General features: G+C 45.2%; 1 protein-coding gene across 2 annotated transcripts in view; it reads left to right on the plus strand.

The window, feature by feature from the left end:
* Positions 1–16,093, plus strand: part of RAD18 (RAD18 E3 ubiquitin protein ligase) — a 129,424-nt gene that overhangs the window by 2,114 nt on the left and 111,217 nt on the right. For both annotated transcript variants that reach the window (XM_081935317.1, XM_081935318.1), the window contains exons 2-3: positions 1,730–1,811; positions 14,653–14,714. In XM_081935317.1, the coding sequence (XP_081791443.1) occupies positions 1,730–1,811; positions 14,653–14,714 (144 nt within the window). The remainder of the gene's footprint in view (positions 1–1,729; positions 1,812–14,652; positions 14,715–16,093) is intronic.

A 16,093-nucleotide genomic window follows, 5' to 3' on the forward strand; every position in this document is an offset into this window, starting at 1 on the left:
GAAATGAGATAAAATACACATTTCTGATGTTTCAAATATTTTTTCCTTCAATCACAATTTCAATTGGCACCGTTGTTTAATGATCCAGGGGGTGGACCACGTTTTTAGGGTATTAGGTGCCAATTTGTGTATTTCTGTAGTAGACAATTGATACTATAAAGCAGCTTCTCATATTCTCCCAAATCCTAGTCAAAACACACTATAGACTAAGCAACGCCATTTTCCCACAGATAATTTACTCGTGCTGCTCCTTGGAGGTGGTTGGTGTCAGTTTCCGTGTAGTCGGTTGGAAAAATGTGGTAGATTTGTCTGGAATTCTGTAGTGCTAAGAAGCAATGTACTTTTTGTTTAGGAAATGACAATGCCATGCTTCTGAACAACAGCATTCTTGAAATATTAGTTGATACTTGATCAAATAAGAGTCAATGGTCTGACACAGATAGCTATACAAATAGAATAAATGAATAGTTGTTTAGCTGACTGGCCATTTAGTGATATTTGTTTGGTTGATTGATTGTGTGCCAATTCTAGGTTTAGCTAAATTGGCTATGCAGTTCCTTCCAACATGCAATGCTGCTGCATGTGAATGAAAGACACTGATTACATTTCCATTTCTGCCTCTGAGGCTGCATGGCCTGCTGGGCTTAATATCCTTGTTCATACATAAGAGTAGATAAAGGCTCTTGCTTGGTTGGGAAGAAATCCAATTTCACTTGGGAACATTGTATCTCATTGTATCTTCTAAAATTGTAGGTGTTAGAGATAAGCATACCTAGATTCATAATGACAGTGAGATGAAAATGTCTGTAAAGGGATGCTCTTTGTTGCTAAGAGTATCAGTTTGAAAGTTATAAATAAAAGTTATATCTAGATACTCTTGAGAACCTTTACCCTACAACAACTTCATACTTTAGACATCTGGGGCAGAGAAAATGGATGGTGTCTACAAATAGCCACAAATAATGCAAAATCTATTAGATCACCTATAATATTTCATTTTCCGATTTTTTAAATTTTGGTGTATTGCAAAATTCTGGAAGAGATTGAACTCAGGGTGTGGAGGCGGGGGCTACAGGGAAGTTTGGTTGGACCACACTGAAGTCAAAATCTGCATGACCAAAGTCCAAAGTAGAATAGGGCAATGGTTCTCAATCTTTTCTTTATCTCGGACCCTTTTTAAATACCTTTTGTATCCATGGACCTAAGATTTAAACCATAACATTTCTCCAAGCCTTTGCGGACCTGCTGTAACAATTTTGCCACACCCCCTCCCCGCATGGACCATAGGCTGAGAACCTCTGGACTAAAGGAAGAAACTTAAGCCTTTGAAATTAGGTTCTCCCTGTTATTGATATGGTTTCAGATTGCAGATGGAATTTCAGGGTGCTAGTATAAAGAAATAGAGTATTGTGGTTGGTTTTTTTTTCATTCTTATCTGTACATTTAATTCCTTGGATATGTTCTTAAATTAACTTAAATATTTCATGTAGTGTAATTTTAAGCAGCATAATGCTCTATCAATATTATTAAACCACACTCCCAATGTTGACGGTAGTCATTGGGAAACGGGCAGAATTGGAGAGAATGGTTTTTTATGCTACAACATTCTTAAAGAAAAATAATAGTAATTACATTCAATTTGTTATTTTTTTCCCAGTAAGTAATTTTGCAAAATGACTTTTCAGCTTACTCTGTATATAAATACTGTAATTTTAAAAATGTGTTTCAGGAAGTTGATAACTTGTTGCGTTGTGGGATATGCTTTGATTACTTCAACACTGCGATGATAATTCCACAGTGTTCACATAATTGTAAGTACAGAAATGTTTTCCTCCCTCCTGTATATGTATGTGTGTGTATTGTGTGTGTCTTTACATATATATATATATATATATATATATATATATGTATGTATGTATGTATCTATCTATCTATCTATCTATCTATCTATCTATCTATCATCTATCTATCTATCTATCTATCTATCTATCTATCTATCTATCTATCTATCTACCTACCTACCTACCTACCTACCTACCTACCTACCTACCTACCTACCTACCTACCTACCTACCTATCTATCTATCTATCTATCTATCTATCTATCTATATCTATCATCTATCTATCTATCTATCTATCTATCTATCTATCTATCTATCTATTATCTATCTATCTATCTATCTATCTATCTATCTATCTATCTATCTGTTCTGACCCCCTCCTCTTGTATACCAAGACACTCCGACACAAAGTCTCTTCAAAGATGTTTATTGACATACAGGTTCCACCTTGGCAGCAATCCAGCCTGCCAAGGTCAAGATAGCACTCTGGGCAGCAATCCAGCTACAGCGACACCCCTTGGCAGCAATCCAGCTACCAAGCTCCAGATAATCACCTTAGCAGCCAAGGTCCAGGGAACAGATTGACAGTAATCCAGGTAAAACCTTTAGCAGCAATCCAGCCTGCCAAAGTACGACACAGATCTGAGCTTCTCCAACTCCAATGATCAGTTGATTCCTGCAAAGGGTGTGTCCACAAGCAGTCCCTTTATAGTCTGGAGAGGAGTCTAATGATCAGCAGCTGAGAGCCATTACCTCCGGTAATTGCTCAATTGCTCCTTACGCCGGGTAGCACGTCGGTAACGAGCATCTAATAGCTCACTGCTGTCTGACTCACTGTCCTGTGACTCCTCCCCACTGCTCCAAGGCATGACATCAGGAGCCCCCTTCCTTTGGCTTTCACCACTGCTCCATGCCTCAGGCGCCCCCTGGTGGCCAACCAGCCTCTCTGCGCCCTGCTCAGCGTCGGAACCCTGTCCAGGGTCCCCCACCTCCTCTTGAGCCGACTCAGAGGACACCTCGCTGTCGGAGTCTGGTGGCAGCGGCACTGGCACCGGCTGGGCCACAACACTATCCCTCACCGCAGGGCGCTTCCCCCGGGCCTGACGCTTGGGATGCGGTCGGGAGGGAAAACGTCCATGATAGGCCCGCACCAAAGCTGGAGCATGCACAGCCGTCGCATCGGTCCAGGTCCCACCGTCCGAGTCCTCGTCCGCCCAGTCGACCAAATACTGGAACCGACCCTTGAGCCATCTCGAGTCACGGATCCGGGTCACTCTGTGCGATGGCCGTGCGTGCACCTCAGGCAACGATGGCAGGGGCGAAGAGGGACGTCGGAGAGGACAATCCGACTGTTCAGGGATCAGGAGCGAGCGATGGAACACCGGGTGTACTCGCATCGAGCGCGGGAGGGTCAGGCGATAGGCCACCGGATTGATAACGGCCTCCACAGGGAACGGCCCCAGATACCGGTGGTCCAACTTCCTCGTAGGCCGGTGGGACGGAAGATGCCGCGTGGACAACCACACGCGATCACCCACGGCCAATCCCGGCACCGCACGGCGAGATCTGTCCGCCACCCGCTTGTAATCCTCCTTCGCCTGATTCAAGTAGCGGCGCACCATCTGGTGAACCGCCTGAAGCTCAGAGAGGAAATCCTGCGCTGCAGGGACCGGAGAGTCCACGGGGGTGAGAGGGAAAAAACGAGGGTGGTACCCGACGTTCGCCATGAAAGGCGTCGTCCGTGTGGAGGAGTGCTGCGAGTTGTTGAACGCAAACTCCGCCACAGCGAGGTACTCCGCCCAATTGTTCTGCTGCTGGTTCACGAAGCAGCGCAGATATTGTTCCAGAATCCCAATCACCTTCTCCGTCCCTCCATCGGTTTCGGGATGGTGCGCCGAGGACAGACAAAATTGAACGTCAAGAGCGGCCATCAGCCCTTTCCAGAACTGGGCCGTGAATTGTGTACCACGATCGGAGACGACCCGGTCAGGTAGGCCGTGCAGCCGGAACACGTGCTGGATGAACATGCGGGCTGTGGCGCGGGCTGTCGGCAATCTCCGGCAGGGGATGAAATGCGCCATCTTGGTGAGCATGTCCACCACCACTAGGACCGTAGTGAAACCGGACGACGGAGGCAGTTCCGTCAAGAAGTCCATGGACACGGCTCCCCAGGGTCTGTCCGGGGTCGGCAATGGCTGTAGCAAGCCTGGAGGAGCTCCCGTCGCTGATTTGGCCTGTCGACACTGCACACATGACGTGACGTACGTCTGCACGTCGTGTCGCAGGCGAGGCCACCAAAACGTACGGGAAACCAGGTGCAAAGTTTTGAACAGGCCAAAGTGTCCCGCTGCCGGAGTGTCATGACATTGGGAGAGAACCAATCCACGGAGCGGTCCTGCAGGCACGTAGAGCCGATCCCGATACCTCAAAAGGTCCTCGTCAAAGGTCCACGGGGATGTCGGCCCTACCTCTGCCCGCTGTTGTTCCACTCACTCGTCGTTTCGCTGCACATTCCGTATCAACGACCGTAAATCCACGGGTTCCTGGATTGCAGCGAAGGACTCGACGGGTAGGACCGTCTGGGGGGGGGCAGTGAGTCAGCAGGGTCTGAGTACTCCGGCTTTCTAGATAGGGCATCCGCCCTCTGGTTCAAGGCACTGGGGATATACGTGACCTTGAAGTGGAACCGGGCAAAAAACAGAGACCACCGGATCTGGCGCTGATTGAGTTTCCGCGCTGTTGTCAAAAACTCCAGATTCCGATGGTCTGTCCGGACTTCGACCTGATGCCTGGCCCCCTCCAGGTGATGTCACCAGGCTTCGAACGCCGCCTTGATAGCCAGCAACTCCTTCTCCCAGATGGTATAATTGCGCTCGGAAGGATTGAGTTTCCGAGAGTAATAGGCGCAAGGGAAAAGGGTGCCATCAGGGGCGTGAGCCTGCAATAACACCGCCCCCACCGTGATGTCGGACGCATCCGCCTCGACTACAAAGGGGCGATGGGGATCAGGGTGTTTCAAGATCGGCTCCTTTGTAAAAGCGCGCTTCAAGGCCACGAACGCTTGTTGTTCCGTGGACCCCCAGTGAAACGGCACTTTCTTTTGCAGGAGCCGAGTGAGGGGCGCGGTCAAGAAAGCAAAGCCGGGGATGAAGGACCGGTAGTAGTTGGCAAACCCGAGGAGTCTCTGAACGTCTTTCATCCGTCGAGGAGATTGCCAACTTCGTAATGCCTCCACCTTGCCTGGCTCCATCGCAATTCCTTCAGGGGATATACGGTGCCCCAGGAACTCGATGGTGGTCTGCCAGAACTGACACTTCTCCAGCTTGGCAAACAAGCGATGCTTTCGAAGGCGCTGCAAGACCTGACGCAAGTGCTGTTGATGATCCTTCCGAGACGTAGAGTAGATCAAGATGTCGTCCAGGTAGATGACGACAAACTGATCCAAAAGGTGCCGAAAGATATCATTCATAAAATGTTGGAAGACAGCTGGGGCATTGGTCAACCCGAACGGCATGACCGTATACTCAAAATGTCCGTATCGGGTGCCAAAAGCTGTCTTCCATTCGTCCCCCGCCCTGACTCGAACCAGATTGTAAGCTCCACGTAAGTCCAGTTTTGTAAACACCACGGTCTCCCGGAGCCGCTCCAACAACTCGGGAATCAGAGGCAACGGGTAGCGATTACGGATCATGATGGCGTTCAAGCGCCGGTAATCGCAACAAAGTCTTAGATCCCCGGTCTTCTTTTTGACGAACAAAACCGGGGAAGACAAGGGCGAAGACGAAGGCCGGATAAAACCCCGGGCCAGGTTCTTGTCAAGGAAGTCCCGCAATGCGGCCAACTCCGGTTCAGACATGGAGTATAGGCGGCCCGTCGGGAGTTTCGCATCAGGTACCAGGTCAATGGGACAGTCGTAAGGCCGGTGCGGTGGCAGTTGATCCGCCTCCTGCTCGCTAAACACGTCCGCGAACTCCGCTAAATCCGGCGGCACTGTCACCTCGGCCGAACTGGGCACCTGAGCCGCGCAAACATGACGGGTATGGTCCACGCATTGCAAGGACGGGAACGAAATGCGGTTCTGCGACCAGTGGATCTGGGGATCGTGCGCCCGCAGCCAAGCCAAGCCCAACACCATGGGGAAATGCAGACCCGAAGCCACGTAAAATTGAATGGCCTCCTCATGCTCCCCGAGGATCAGGCACAAAGGCTGCATGGCGTTCTTGATGGGCCCAGACAGAAGCACCCGGCCGTCAATGGTCTCCACTCGCATCGGAGGGTCTACCGGGCACAGAGGGACGTGATATTTCGTGACAAACGCTGCATCCATAAAATTCGTGGTAGCCCCGGAATCGACCAAGGCATGGGCTGGAATTCCCTGCGGACTACCCGACAAAGAGAATGTGCGCTGCAAGAATCAGATGTCGTGGAGGCCCCTCCGCCTCTGTTCCGGCCTGTGCCCGACCCGAAGTCTCCCTCAGATTGGGCCCCGCCCGTTTCCCGACACGTTGCTGAGGGGAGGCCGCAGTCCGCACAGCCCCCCTACCCTTTTTGGGGCAAACCAAAGCCAAGTGTCCAAAATCCCCACAGTAGAAACACAACCCCCCTGCACGCCGTCTGTCCATCTCCGTGCGCAACAAGCGGGGTTTGGCGGCACCCAACTCCATGGGCTCCTCCCGTGCAACTGCAGTCTCGTGAGGGACCGGCACCCTACTGATCTCCTGGGACACGCGGCGAGGCCTCCGCCTCTGCAGCCGGGCGTCTATCCGGAGGCACAAATGAACCAACGCGTCGAACGTTGGAGGCCTGTCCACCCTCACAAGCTCGTCCTGCAGGCCATCTGATAGGCCATCCTGGAAAGTGTCCATAAGGGCTGGCTCATTCCAAGCAGAGTCCTGACTAAGCAGCCGGAATTCGCTGACATAATCCTGCAAAGAACCACGCCCTTGGTGCAACTTTTTCAGGAGTCTGGTGGCTGTTTCCCCCTTAATGGGATCTTCAAACATCAGCCGGAAATGGTTACAAAAACCCTGAAAATCGTCCAGCAGGGGGCTCGGTTGGGAGAGCAATGGAGTGGCCCACCTCGCTGCTGTGCCTGAGAGCAAGCTGATGATAAATCCCACCTTCGTCCGGTCAGTGGGAAAGTCCTCCGCTCTCAAGCTGATAAACAGCTGGCATTGGCCCAGGAACGCTGCAAACATTGCTTGTTTGCCATCAAACTTGTCTGGTGTAGCCACTGGACATTTCCTCCTTGGCTGGAGGGGGTTTGCAAGCCCCTGGAGCTGAGAGACCTGACCAGCCAGCAAAGCAATCAGTTGAGCCAACTGGGCCGTCTCAGCTTGTAGGTGCTCCATTGCAACTTAATGGAGTTTTGTTTGGGGCAGGAATCAATCTGTTCTGACCCCCTCCTCTTGTATACCAAGACACTCCGTCACAAAGTCTCTTCAAAGATGTTTATTGACATACAGGTTCCACCTTGGCAGCAATCCAGCCTGCCAAGGTCAAGATAGCACTCTGGGCAGCAATCCAGCTACAGCGACACCCCTTGGCAGCAATCCAGCTACCAAGCTCCAGATAATCACCTTAGCAGCCAAGGTCCAGGGAACAGATTGACAGTAATCCAGGTAAAACCTTTAGCAGCAATCCAGCCTGCCAAAGTACGACACAGATCTGAGCTTCTCCAACTCCAATGATCAGTTGATTCCTGCAAAGGGTGTGTCCACAAGCAGTCCCTTTATAGTCTGGAGAGGAGTCTAATGATCAGCAGCTGAGAGCCATTACCTCCGGTAATTGCTCAATTGCTCCTTACGCCGGGTAGCACGTCGGTAACGAGCATCTAATAGCTCACTGCTGTCTGACTCACTGTCCTGTGACTCCTCCCCACTGCTCCAAGGCATGACATCAGGAGCCCCCTTCCTTTGGCTTTCACCACTGCTCCATGCCTCAGGCGCCCCCTGGTGGCCAACCAGCCTCTCTGCGCCCTGCTCAGCGTCGGAACCCTGTCCAGGGTCCCCCACCTCCTCTTGAGCCGACTCAGAGGACACCTCGCTGTCGGAGTCTGGTGGCAGCGGCACCGGCACCGGCTGGGCCACAACATCTATCTATCTATCTATCTATCTATCTATCTATCTATCTATCTATCTATCTATCTATCTATCTATCTATCTATCTATCATCTATCTATCTATCTATCTATCATCTATCTATCTATCTATCTATCTATCTATCTATCTATCTATCTAAAATGTATTTGGTCTCTCATTATTTGCTATGATGAAGACATATCTAATGCTTGGCTTTTAACTGTTGAATTATTTTAGTATTTATTTTAAGCTGTGTTTTTAGCTTTTTTTAACTGTATTCTTAAATTTTGATAGCCATCTTTAGTACACATAAGAAGCTTGCATAGGGAATCAGTGTTCAGCGCCCAGATTGTCTCAGTGTACTTTTTCCTTGGAACGGAATGATTACGCGCAGTCACGTTTGATGGTATCAACATTCTGACATTGTGTGATGCCAGCTCACCAGATGGGAGTCTTCCCCCTCCCCCAGCATTTTCATGGGAATGTTTAATAGCATGGAAATTGTATGAAAATGGAACCAGAGTAAAACATTCCCCCGGTTCAATCCTTCCAGCCAATGGCAATTCAGATGTTTACGATAGTTGAGGATAAATAAACAACAGTATATGTTTTGGTTCTCCAACCCAATTGTACGATTAATTCCTCAGAGAGTTCATATAGTAAAGCATGTTGTAAATGTGAGTTAGAGCATGAGGTGAATCATATCAAAGAAAAGTCAGCCGATCAATATTTGTGGATATAAATGATGGGATTTAGGTGGCTAAGGAGCCTGGAAAAAAATCTTGTTTTACACTCTGTCTTATAGTTTTATAGCTTTATAAGCTCTACATTTTCTAAAGCTAAGTCAATGATCTGGCTGACATTTTTGTTTCTCTCTTTCCATGTAGGAATCCATTCTATGTTGAATGATCTTAAATATTTTGCTAACATATGAAATAAAAGATGTTGTATTGTAGTTTACACTATCAGTTAAGCTTTGTTTGGTATAGATACATTATATTGCCAAAAGTATTCGCTCACCACTCCAAATAATCAGAATCAGGTTTTCCAATCACTTCCATGGCCACAGGTGTATAAAATCATGCAGACTGTTTTTACAAACATTTGTGAAAGAAGGGGTCGCTCTCAGGAGCTCAGTGAATTCCAGCATGGAACTGTGATAGGATGCCACCTGTGCAACAAATCCAGGTGTGAAATTTCCTCGCTCCTAAATATTCCACAGTCAACTGTCAGCTGTATTATAAGAACGTGGAAGTGTTTGGGAACGACAGTAACTCAGCCACAAAGTGGTAGGCCATGTAAATTCGTCCAACATCAGTGTGTGACCTCACAAATGCGCTTCTGGAAGAATGGTCAAAAATTCCCATAAACACACTCCTGAACCTTGTGGACAGCCTTCCCAGAAGAGTTGGAGCTGTTATAGTTGCAAAGGGTGGGCTGACATCATATTGAACCCTATGGATTAGGAATAGGATGTCACTTACAGTAAGTTCATATGCGAGTAAAGGCAGTTGAGTGAATACGTTTGGCAATATAGTGTTTTAGATTGACCTCTTCCAATCTACTGACCACTGAATTGTTCTCCACATTTGCTGCTTATAGCTCAGTTAAAACCTTCACTGATTATTCTTCTGTTTCTTGCCATATTTCCATTGATATTCTATCAATTGTATGGGCTTCAATTTGGTAATGACTAGTGGAGCTAGTTGATCTATTCATCTTCTAGCACTAGGGTCTTGTAAGTAGGGAATATTGTTCAAAGTATCTTGGATGTTGACATCTTTGCTATATAAAATTTCAGCATATGCTTTCTTTGATCTTTGAATCAATTGCTATCTGTCCATTGGATTAAATTCATAACTATCCATCTCCTTTAGCATAGCAATTGAAGGCTGAAACCTCCCTCTGAGTTCAGAAATCTTTTGGAATAGTTTCCTTGTTTTTCCATGTCTATTTTCCTCCTTGATGTCTTTATGGATGTTGTATAATAGTGGCTCTTGTCTCTTCTAACAGCTGTCTGAAATTCTTAAATTCCTTCCTCAGATGCTTGCAGCTTCACATTTTCTTTTTCTGCATGGCAATATAAGTTACTAGATGTCCCAAAAGCTTTAACCTAGCCATGTTATAAACACCATTAGTACGGAGGGATCCACAGCTCTTTTTGAGTAGCATGTTGAGAGCTGTCTAGCCTAGGGCCCATCATCCAGCTCTATATCATCAGTCATTTTATATTTTCTATCCATTTGGTTTTCTTGGTCAGATTACTATTGCCTTTGGGATGCCTTTGTTATTGACAGTAAGTGATTATCTGCCAGCAGCATCTTCCTGTATTGCTTGTCCCCAATAGAGGTATCTGCTTGCTTTAGCTACATTCTGGGTATGCAAGTTGTCCTTGACTTATAACCATAATGGAACCTACCCATTATGGTTGTAAATCCTGGCAGTTGTAAAGGAGGTCATCATGAGATCGGACCCAGTTTTACAAACTTTTTTGTACCAGTCATTAGGCGAACATCAGCCTTGTAAAGAAAATGCAGTTGTTGTTAAGCAAACTCATTGTTTTTAGCCAAACACCATAAATGTGAATCAGTTGTCGAGTGCTCAAAATGTGGTCATGTGACCGCAGAAGGTATAATTATTGGAACTTCAAAACCAGGAGTCTCTTGTAAGTTCAGATGGTCGCCAAGCGATCTGTCATAAGTGGAAGGCTTTTTCTACGCTTATCATATGTTCTCAACATTATTTGCTTATCCTTCTTAGAAATCATGATGAGGAAACATATTAGGAGTTCCAGGAGAATAATGGAGATTGTGTTTAAATTTCTAGTCTGCTTGAAAATGTAGGAGAAGAGCAGATTTGGGGGGGGGGGGTGGTGGAGTTAAATGCATCATCAATTTAGATTTGTGCATTCCCACAAGCACTCTTAAGTCTAACCTCTCCTGAATTTCATTGATCCTTATCTGGAACTAATTTAGGATTGAAATTTAGTTGACCAGATTTTGTGTATAAACTTGAAGAAATCTTCTATGCTGCAACCTAACTGGTGGCCCTGATTAATTATTTGTACCTGACGGTACTTCATTATAGTATAACTCAGAGTTCCCATACTTTTCCAGGTTGGTGGTCTGGAGCGGGGGGGGGGGGGAGGGGGGAAAGAGGGGATAGTTTTGTGGGAGGGGCAGGTGCATGCGTTTGCATGTGCACAAGCACAAGCACCCATTGTTTATATGAGTGAGCTCACGAGTACCCGCAATGTTTGTGTGAGTGGGGCTGTGAGCATTGCAGGCATGCACACTTGCCGGCCACTCATGAAGCCCAGTTGTGAAGAGGCCGTGGCCAGGTAGTGGGCCGTGGCCCTCAGGTTGGGGACTTCTGATATAACTAACAGAATTTGGCAACTGATTAAAAAAATAACAATGCAGAAGAATAACTTTAAAATATGTAATAAGCATTAGAAGTCACTCATAATTTTTTGATTCAAATACTTTTTTGATTATTTAAAATAGAATTGGTTAAAAAAATAATTGACACATTTGAAATCCAAGTCCTACTGGAACATTCCTCTGAGCCTTGGGTGAAAATATTAATAGAACAACTTACCTGTTGATGATGTAGAGAGTGAGAGCGGTTATTCTTGACTCAGGGAAAGACTTCTGAATAGAGCTTAAATAGAATATTTATGTTAGTGAGGAGTATAATTCAAATTCTTTGTACTATGTATTTTGCATTTACAGCAATTATATCTACTTAGAGAAAAACAGTGAAATTAATGGATTTTCAAAGGCAACAGGCATACTACCTGATTCGAAGGCTGTTATGTGCTGAATTGTGACCTAAATGCTAATTATTTTTTGTAAAATAGTTTTACAAAATTATTTACCAGACAAAATAATGTTTGTCTTGACAAATGAAGTATATTCTATGCTGCTTGGTTGATAATTATAAATGTTGATTATTTGTATCATTAATGCTACTCAGTTTTGTAACCCATGACTTGTTATGTGATTTTTAAAAATGTCTAATTACAGAGACATGGACTTTCTTCATGGTATTCTGTTTTGTTTTTTGTTTCATGCAGAAAACTCTGCTTTGGTTTCATGTACTTTCATTAGGGATATTCAGTTCTGAAAAGATTAGGATTTTCCCCAGCCATTGTAAGTGCATTGGTCTGAAAACTCAAAAATTATATGGCTAACTTGTTGGGTAAAGACTAGTTCTTCAGATCTGGACTGCAAAAATCAGAACGTTTAGATGGCAGCAGAATTTTCTATATAAAAGATGATAATAGGTGAGTTGAGTAGTAATAATAATGGCAACTGCAGCAACAATAATGGTAGTTTGTAATGAAAGAAAAATGGGGCCACAGAAGAAATAAGTGAGATTGGAATGATCTGGTTCCTGTTGGAGCTGGACAGAATGACTGTTGACTGTAAGGATGACAGGCAAAAAATTGCAGAGTTGGAAAAATCATAGGCAAAGGTGGTTGCAGAGGATAATAAATGGAGTCTGGTTTTTGAGAAGCTGGGATGACCCAAGTTGCCAAAAATAGTGAATTTGTGTTTGTTGCTGACCTGATTTGAGTAGTCACCAGGAGGATTGAGTTTCAGACTGGAGGAGGATTAAGTCGCATATTAGAGAAGATGGTGAAGCGTAGGCTGGATGCCATCTCTAGAGGCCATAGACAGGCAAAAGAACAATTGAAAAACTAAAGGAACTGAGGCAGGGGGAGATTCAGCCGGTTCGGACCTGTTTGGGCGAACCAGATGTTAAATTTAATCTTGTTTGACAAACTGGTAGTTGCAAGGACTGGCTGACCCCGCCTACCCCTCCCCTCCCAGGAGTTTCCATGTGGCCCGTTTTGGATGTGAGGTAAGTGCAGGGCCCACATGGAGGCTCTGGGAGGGAACAGGTCTACCGGAAGTCCAGAAACTAGCCTGTTTCCGGCCTTCGGAGGGCCTCTGGAGCCCAGGGGAGGCTGTTTTTGCCCTCCTGGAGGCTCAAGCAAAGCCTCTGGAGTCTGGAGAGGGCAAAAACGCCCCCGCTTGCCGTGGTGCAGGAAGCTGACTAGGCCATGCCCCCATGGCCATGCCCACCCAGCAACGGGACAGAGAAGCGGTTGGTAAAATTTTGTATTCCCACTCCTGAACTGGGGTATTGTCAAGCAGATAGAAAGATACTGGGATACAAATGGGCCAGGAATGAAGGAATAGTGGTATGGGTGAGAAGGTAATTAAATGGAGCTGGAGGACAGAAGGGAAAACAACACTCAGAATATTTAAAGAAAAAAAATTGAGAACAGTGGGTGATATTTGAGATGATTAAGTTGTGTCGATTTACAGTGCTGTGTTTTGACTGTAAAATGTTTTGTATGTTTAAAGGGTCTAGTTTTATGCATTATTTTATAAAATAAATACCAGGAGCCCTGGTGGTGCACTGGTTAAAATGCAATATTGCAGGCAAACTTTGCCCATAGTCTGGAGTTCGAACCTGACCAGCTCAAGGTTGACTTAGCCTTCCATTCTTCTGAGGTAAGTAAAATGAGAACCCGGATTATTGGGGGCAATATGCTGACATTTGTAAACTGCTCAGAAAGGACTCTAAAGCATTATAGAGCAGTATATAAGTCTATGTGCTATTGCTATTAATGATTTATGATTAAGATTGTTTTTATAATTAATACGCTAATGCTGAATTTATATTGCTTCTGTAAACTGTGTAGAGTCTTAGTGATTGAAGCAGCAAATTTAATTTAATTTAATTTAATTTAATGCTTCTAGACCGCCCCCTCTCCCGAAAGGGACTCGGGGCGGTGTACAGTTCATACAAAATATATCAGATACAATAAAATTAAGTATGTACAATTGACAGTTGACATGGAGGAGGTAAGAATGTCATTAAAAGAACTGTACAAAGCAGATTAAAATAAGTTCAAACCCCTAAAAACAAATACAGTGAATTAAAAACCCCTAAAATAACCAGATATAGTGCGTTTGCCAGGAGGGACAGTTGAATTATGCCAGGCCTGCTAATCGGAACAGGTGGGTCTTCAGTTTTTGCCGGAAGGAGCGGAGGTCAGAAGTGGTTCTAATGTCGGGGGGGAGGTCATTCCAGAGGGTTGGGCCCATCACAGAGAAGGCCCTACTCCTCGGTGTCGCCCGCCGGCATTGTCCAGTGGATGGCACCAGGAGAAGTCCCTCCCTGTGTGAGCGTATTGGCCGCAGGGATGTATGTGGGAGGATGCGATCCCGCAAGTAACTAGGTCCCGTGCCATGGAGCGCTTTAAAGATGGTAATCAGCACCTTGAAACGCACCCGGAAAACCACAGGTAGCCAATGCAGCTCGCGCAGGAGAGGTGTTACGTGGGAGTACCTCGTACTCCCCATCACAGCCCGCGCGGCTGCATTCTGAACTAACTGCAGTCTCCGGGCGCGTCCCAAGGGCAGCCCCATGTAGAGAGAAATATCTAAACTAAATAAGATATTCATTTCATTTGCTAGTCTGCATTACCTAATTTCCTCCACTCTACTTTGTGAGTATAATTATTGTGAGAAATATTTACTCACTCATTTGAATACAGAGAAAAGATTTTTAAAAGTTTTGCTAATAAAATGAAAGACATTTTGAAAGGTATAAATCACATTTTGCCTATAGAAAATCAAATCTCATGATTTGCACTTTTGTTAGATTGCTGTGTTTTGCTTATGCTTGTGTGTGTTTTTTTTCCCAACAGATTGTTCTCTCTGTATTCGAAAGTCGCTGTCCTATAAACCTCAGTGCCCTATATGCTGTATGGTAGGTGTGCCTTTATCTTGCTAAAAATGTTTTTAATTCTACATCTTATTGCCATCTGTGCTGGGTTAGGCTTTTGAACATGCAGTGCGGAAGTATGTGTAGGTAACTTTACAGAAGGTATGCAGGAGGAAATAAGGCAAGGTAAGAGGCAATTTAGTCCTGGGAAAGGAAAAGGTGTAAAAAAGAACCTCAAAATAGTTCTGTTTGAGCCTGTTTTGTAAAAGAAGGGACAAAGGAAAACTTCAAGCCTTTCAAGTTGCTGTTATTAGGCGCTACCATAATACCAATAAAGGAGAATATTTGTAGCTCAGGGTTGAAATGAAGAGACCTTGGTGCTCTCTGAGTCTAATTGTTTTCTTGCAGATGTTTCATTACCCAAACTAGGTGCTAGTTTGGGTAATGAAACATCTGCAAAAAAAAAACAACCAAACTCAGAGAGCCCTCTTACCATAGTAAAGTTCATTTCTGTACTTCTTGTAGTGTTTCCTCACCTAGCTTACTTTGAAGAATTGATGTATAACTGTGCCCCAGATATTACCAGATGTGATCCCTTTTTTGTGAGTTGAGCCATAGGGATTGTTGCTCATTTATCTTCCTCCCTGCAATGTAGCAGCATCCCTGACTGCACTTCTGAACTTTGTCTGGTTGGCAGTGGAGTTCCCCAGGATTATGGTTGCTATGGTCATTACTTATGATCAAAATTATGGGCTCAATTATGGTTTGTAAGTCAGAGACTACCTTTATGAGTAAGCATAGGAACATTTTAAAACAATTATGCAATAAGACAATAAATGCAACCAGTAAGATTAACTGTGACATCAAACAGTTACAAATCTCGATCTCTCAGTGCCATTACCACTAGCTCTAGTAATCTAAGTCAATGGTTCCCAACCTTTCTGGCTTCATGGGCCAGTGGCAGTTGGTGAGTGGGTGGACGGGATGGTTTTGCACACACAACCTAATCCCGCAAATGCACAAATGAAGCTTTGTGAGCTAGCCTGCTGCTTGCGTGGCCCAATTCCTTATGGGCTGCAAACCAGTAGCAGCCTGGGGGCCAGAGGTTGGGAACCCCTGAGCTAAATGCATGGAGCATTTAAGTGTATGAAGAATTGATGATTCAGATATCAGGAACCCAAGTTTCCAAGAGGAGTTTTGGAAATTAAAATTTATATTGTAGATTTGTAATAAAAGCAAATGACAATAAAAGCTGTTGTGAAGTCCAAAAGAATCAACAGGGTGTGTATTTCCCATTTCTTTCTTGGAGGAAAGGTTGAATGAGTTCTAGTGCCAAGCCATATGACAAGTCTGTTTGAAATAGGTCCAGAAACTAGTTTTCATTCAGGAGTATCTAATGCTGACACATTATTAGTTAGATTACA

The sequence above is a fragment of the Natrix helvetica genome, assembly GCF_964273705.1.
Source record: "Natrix helvetica genome assembly, chromosome: 1".
Taxonomy (NCBI): Eukaryota; Metazoa; Chordata; class Lepidosauria; order Squamata; family Natricidae; genus Natrix; species Natrix helvetica.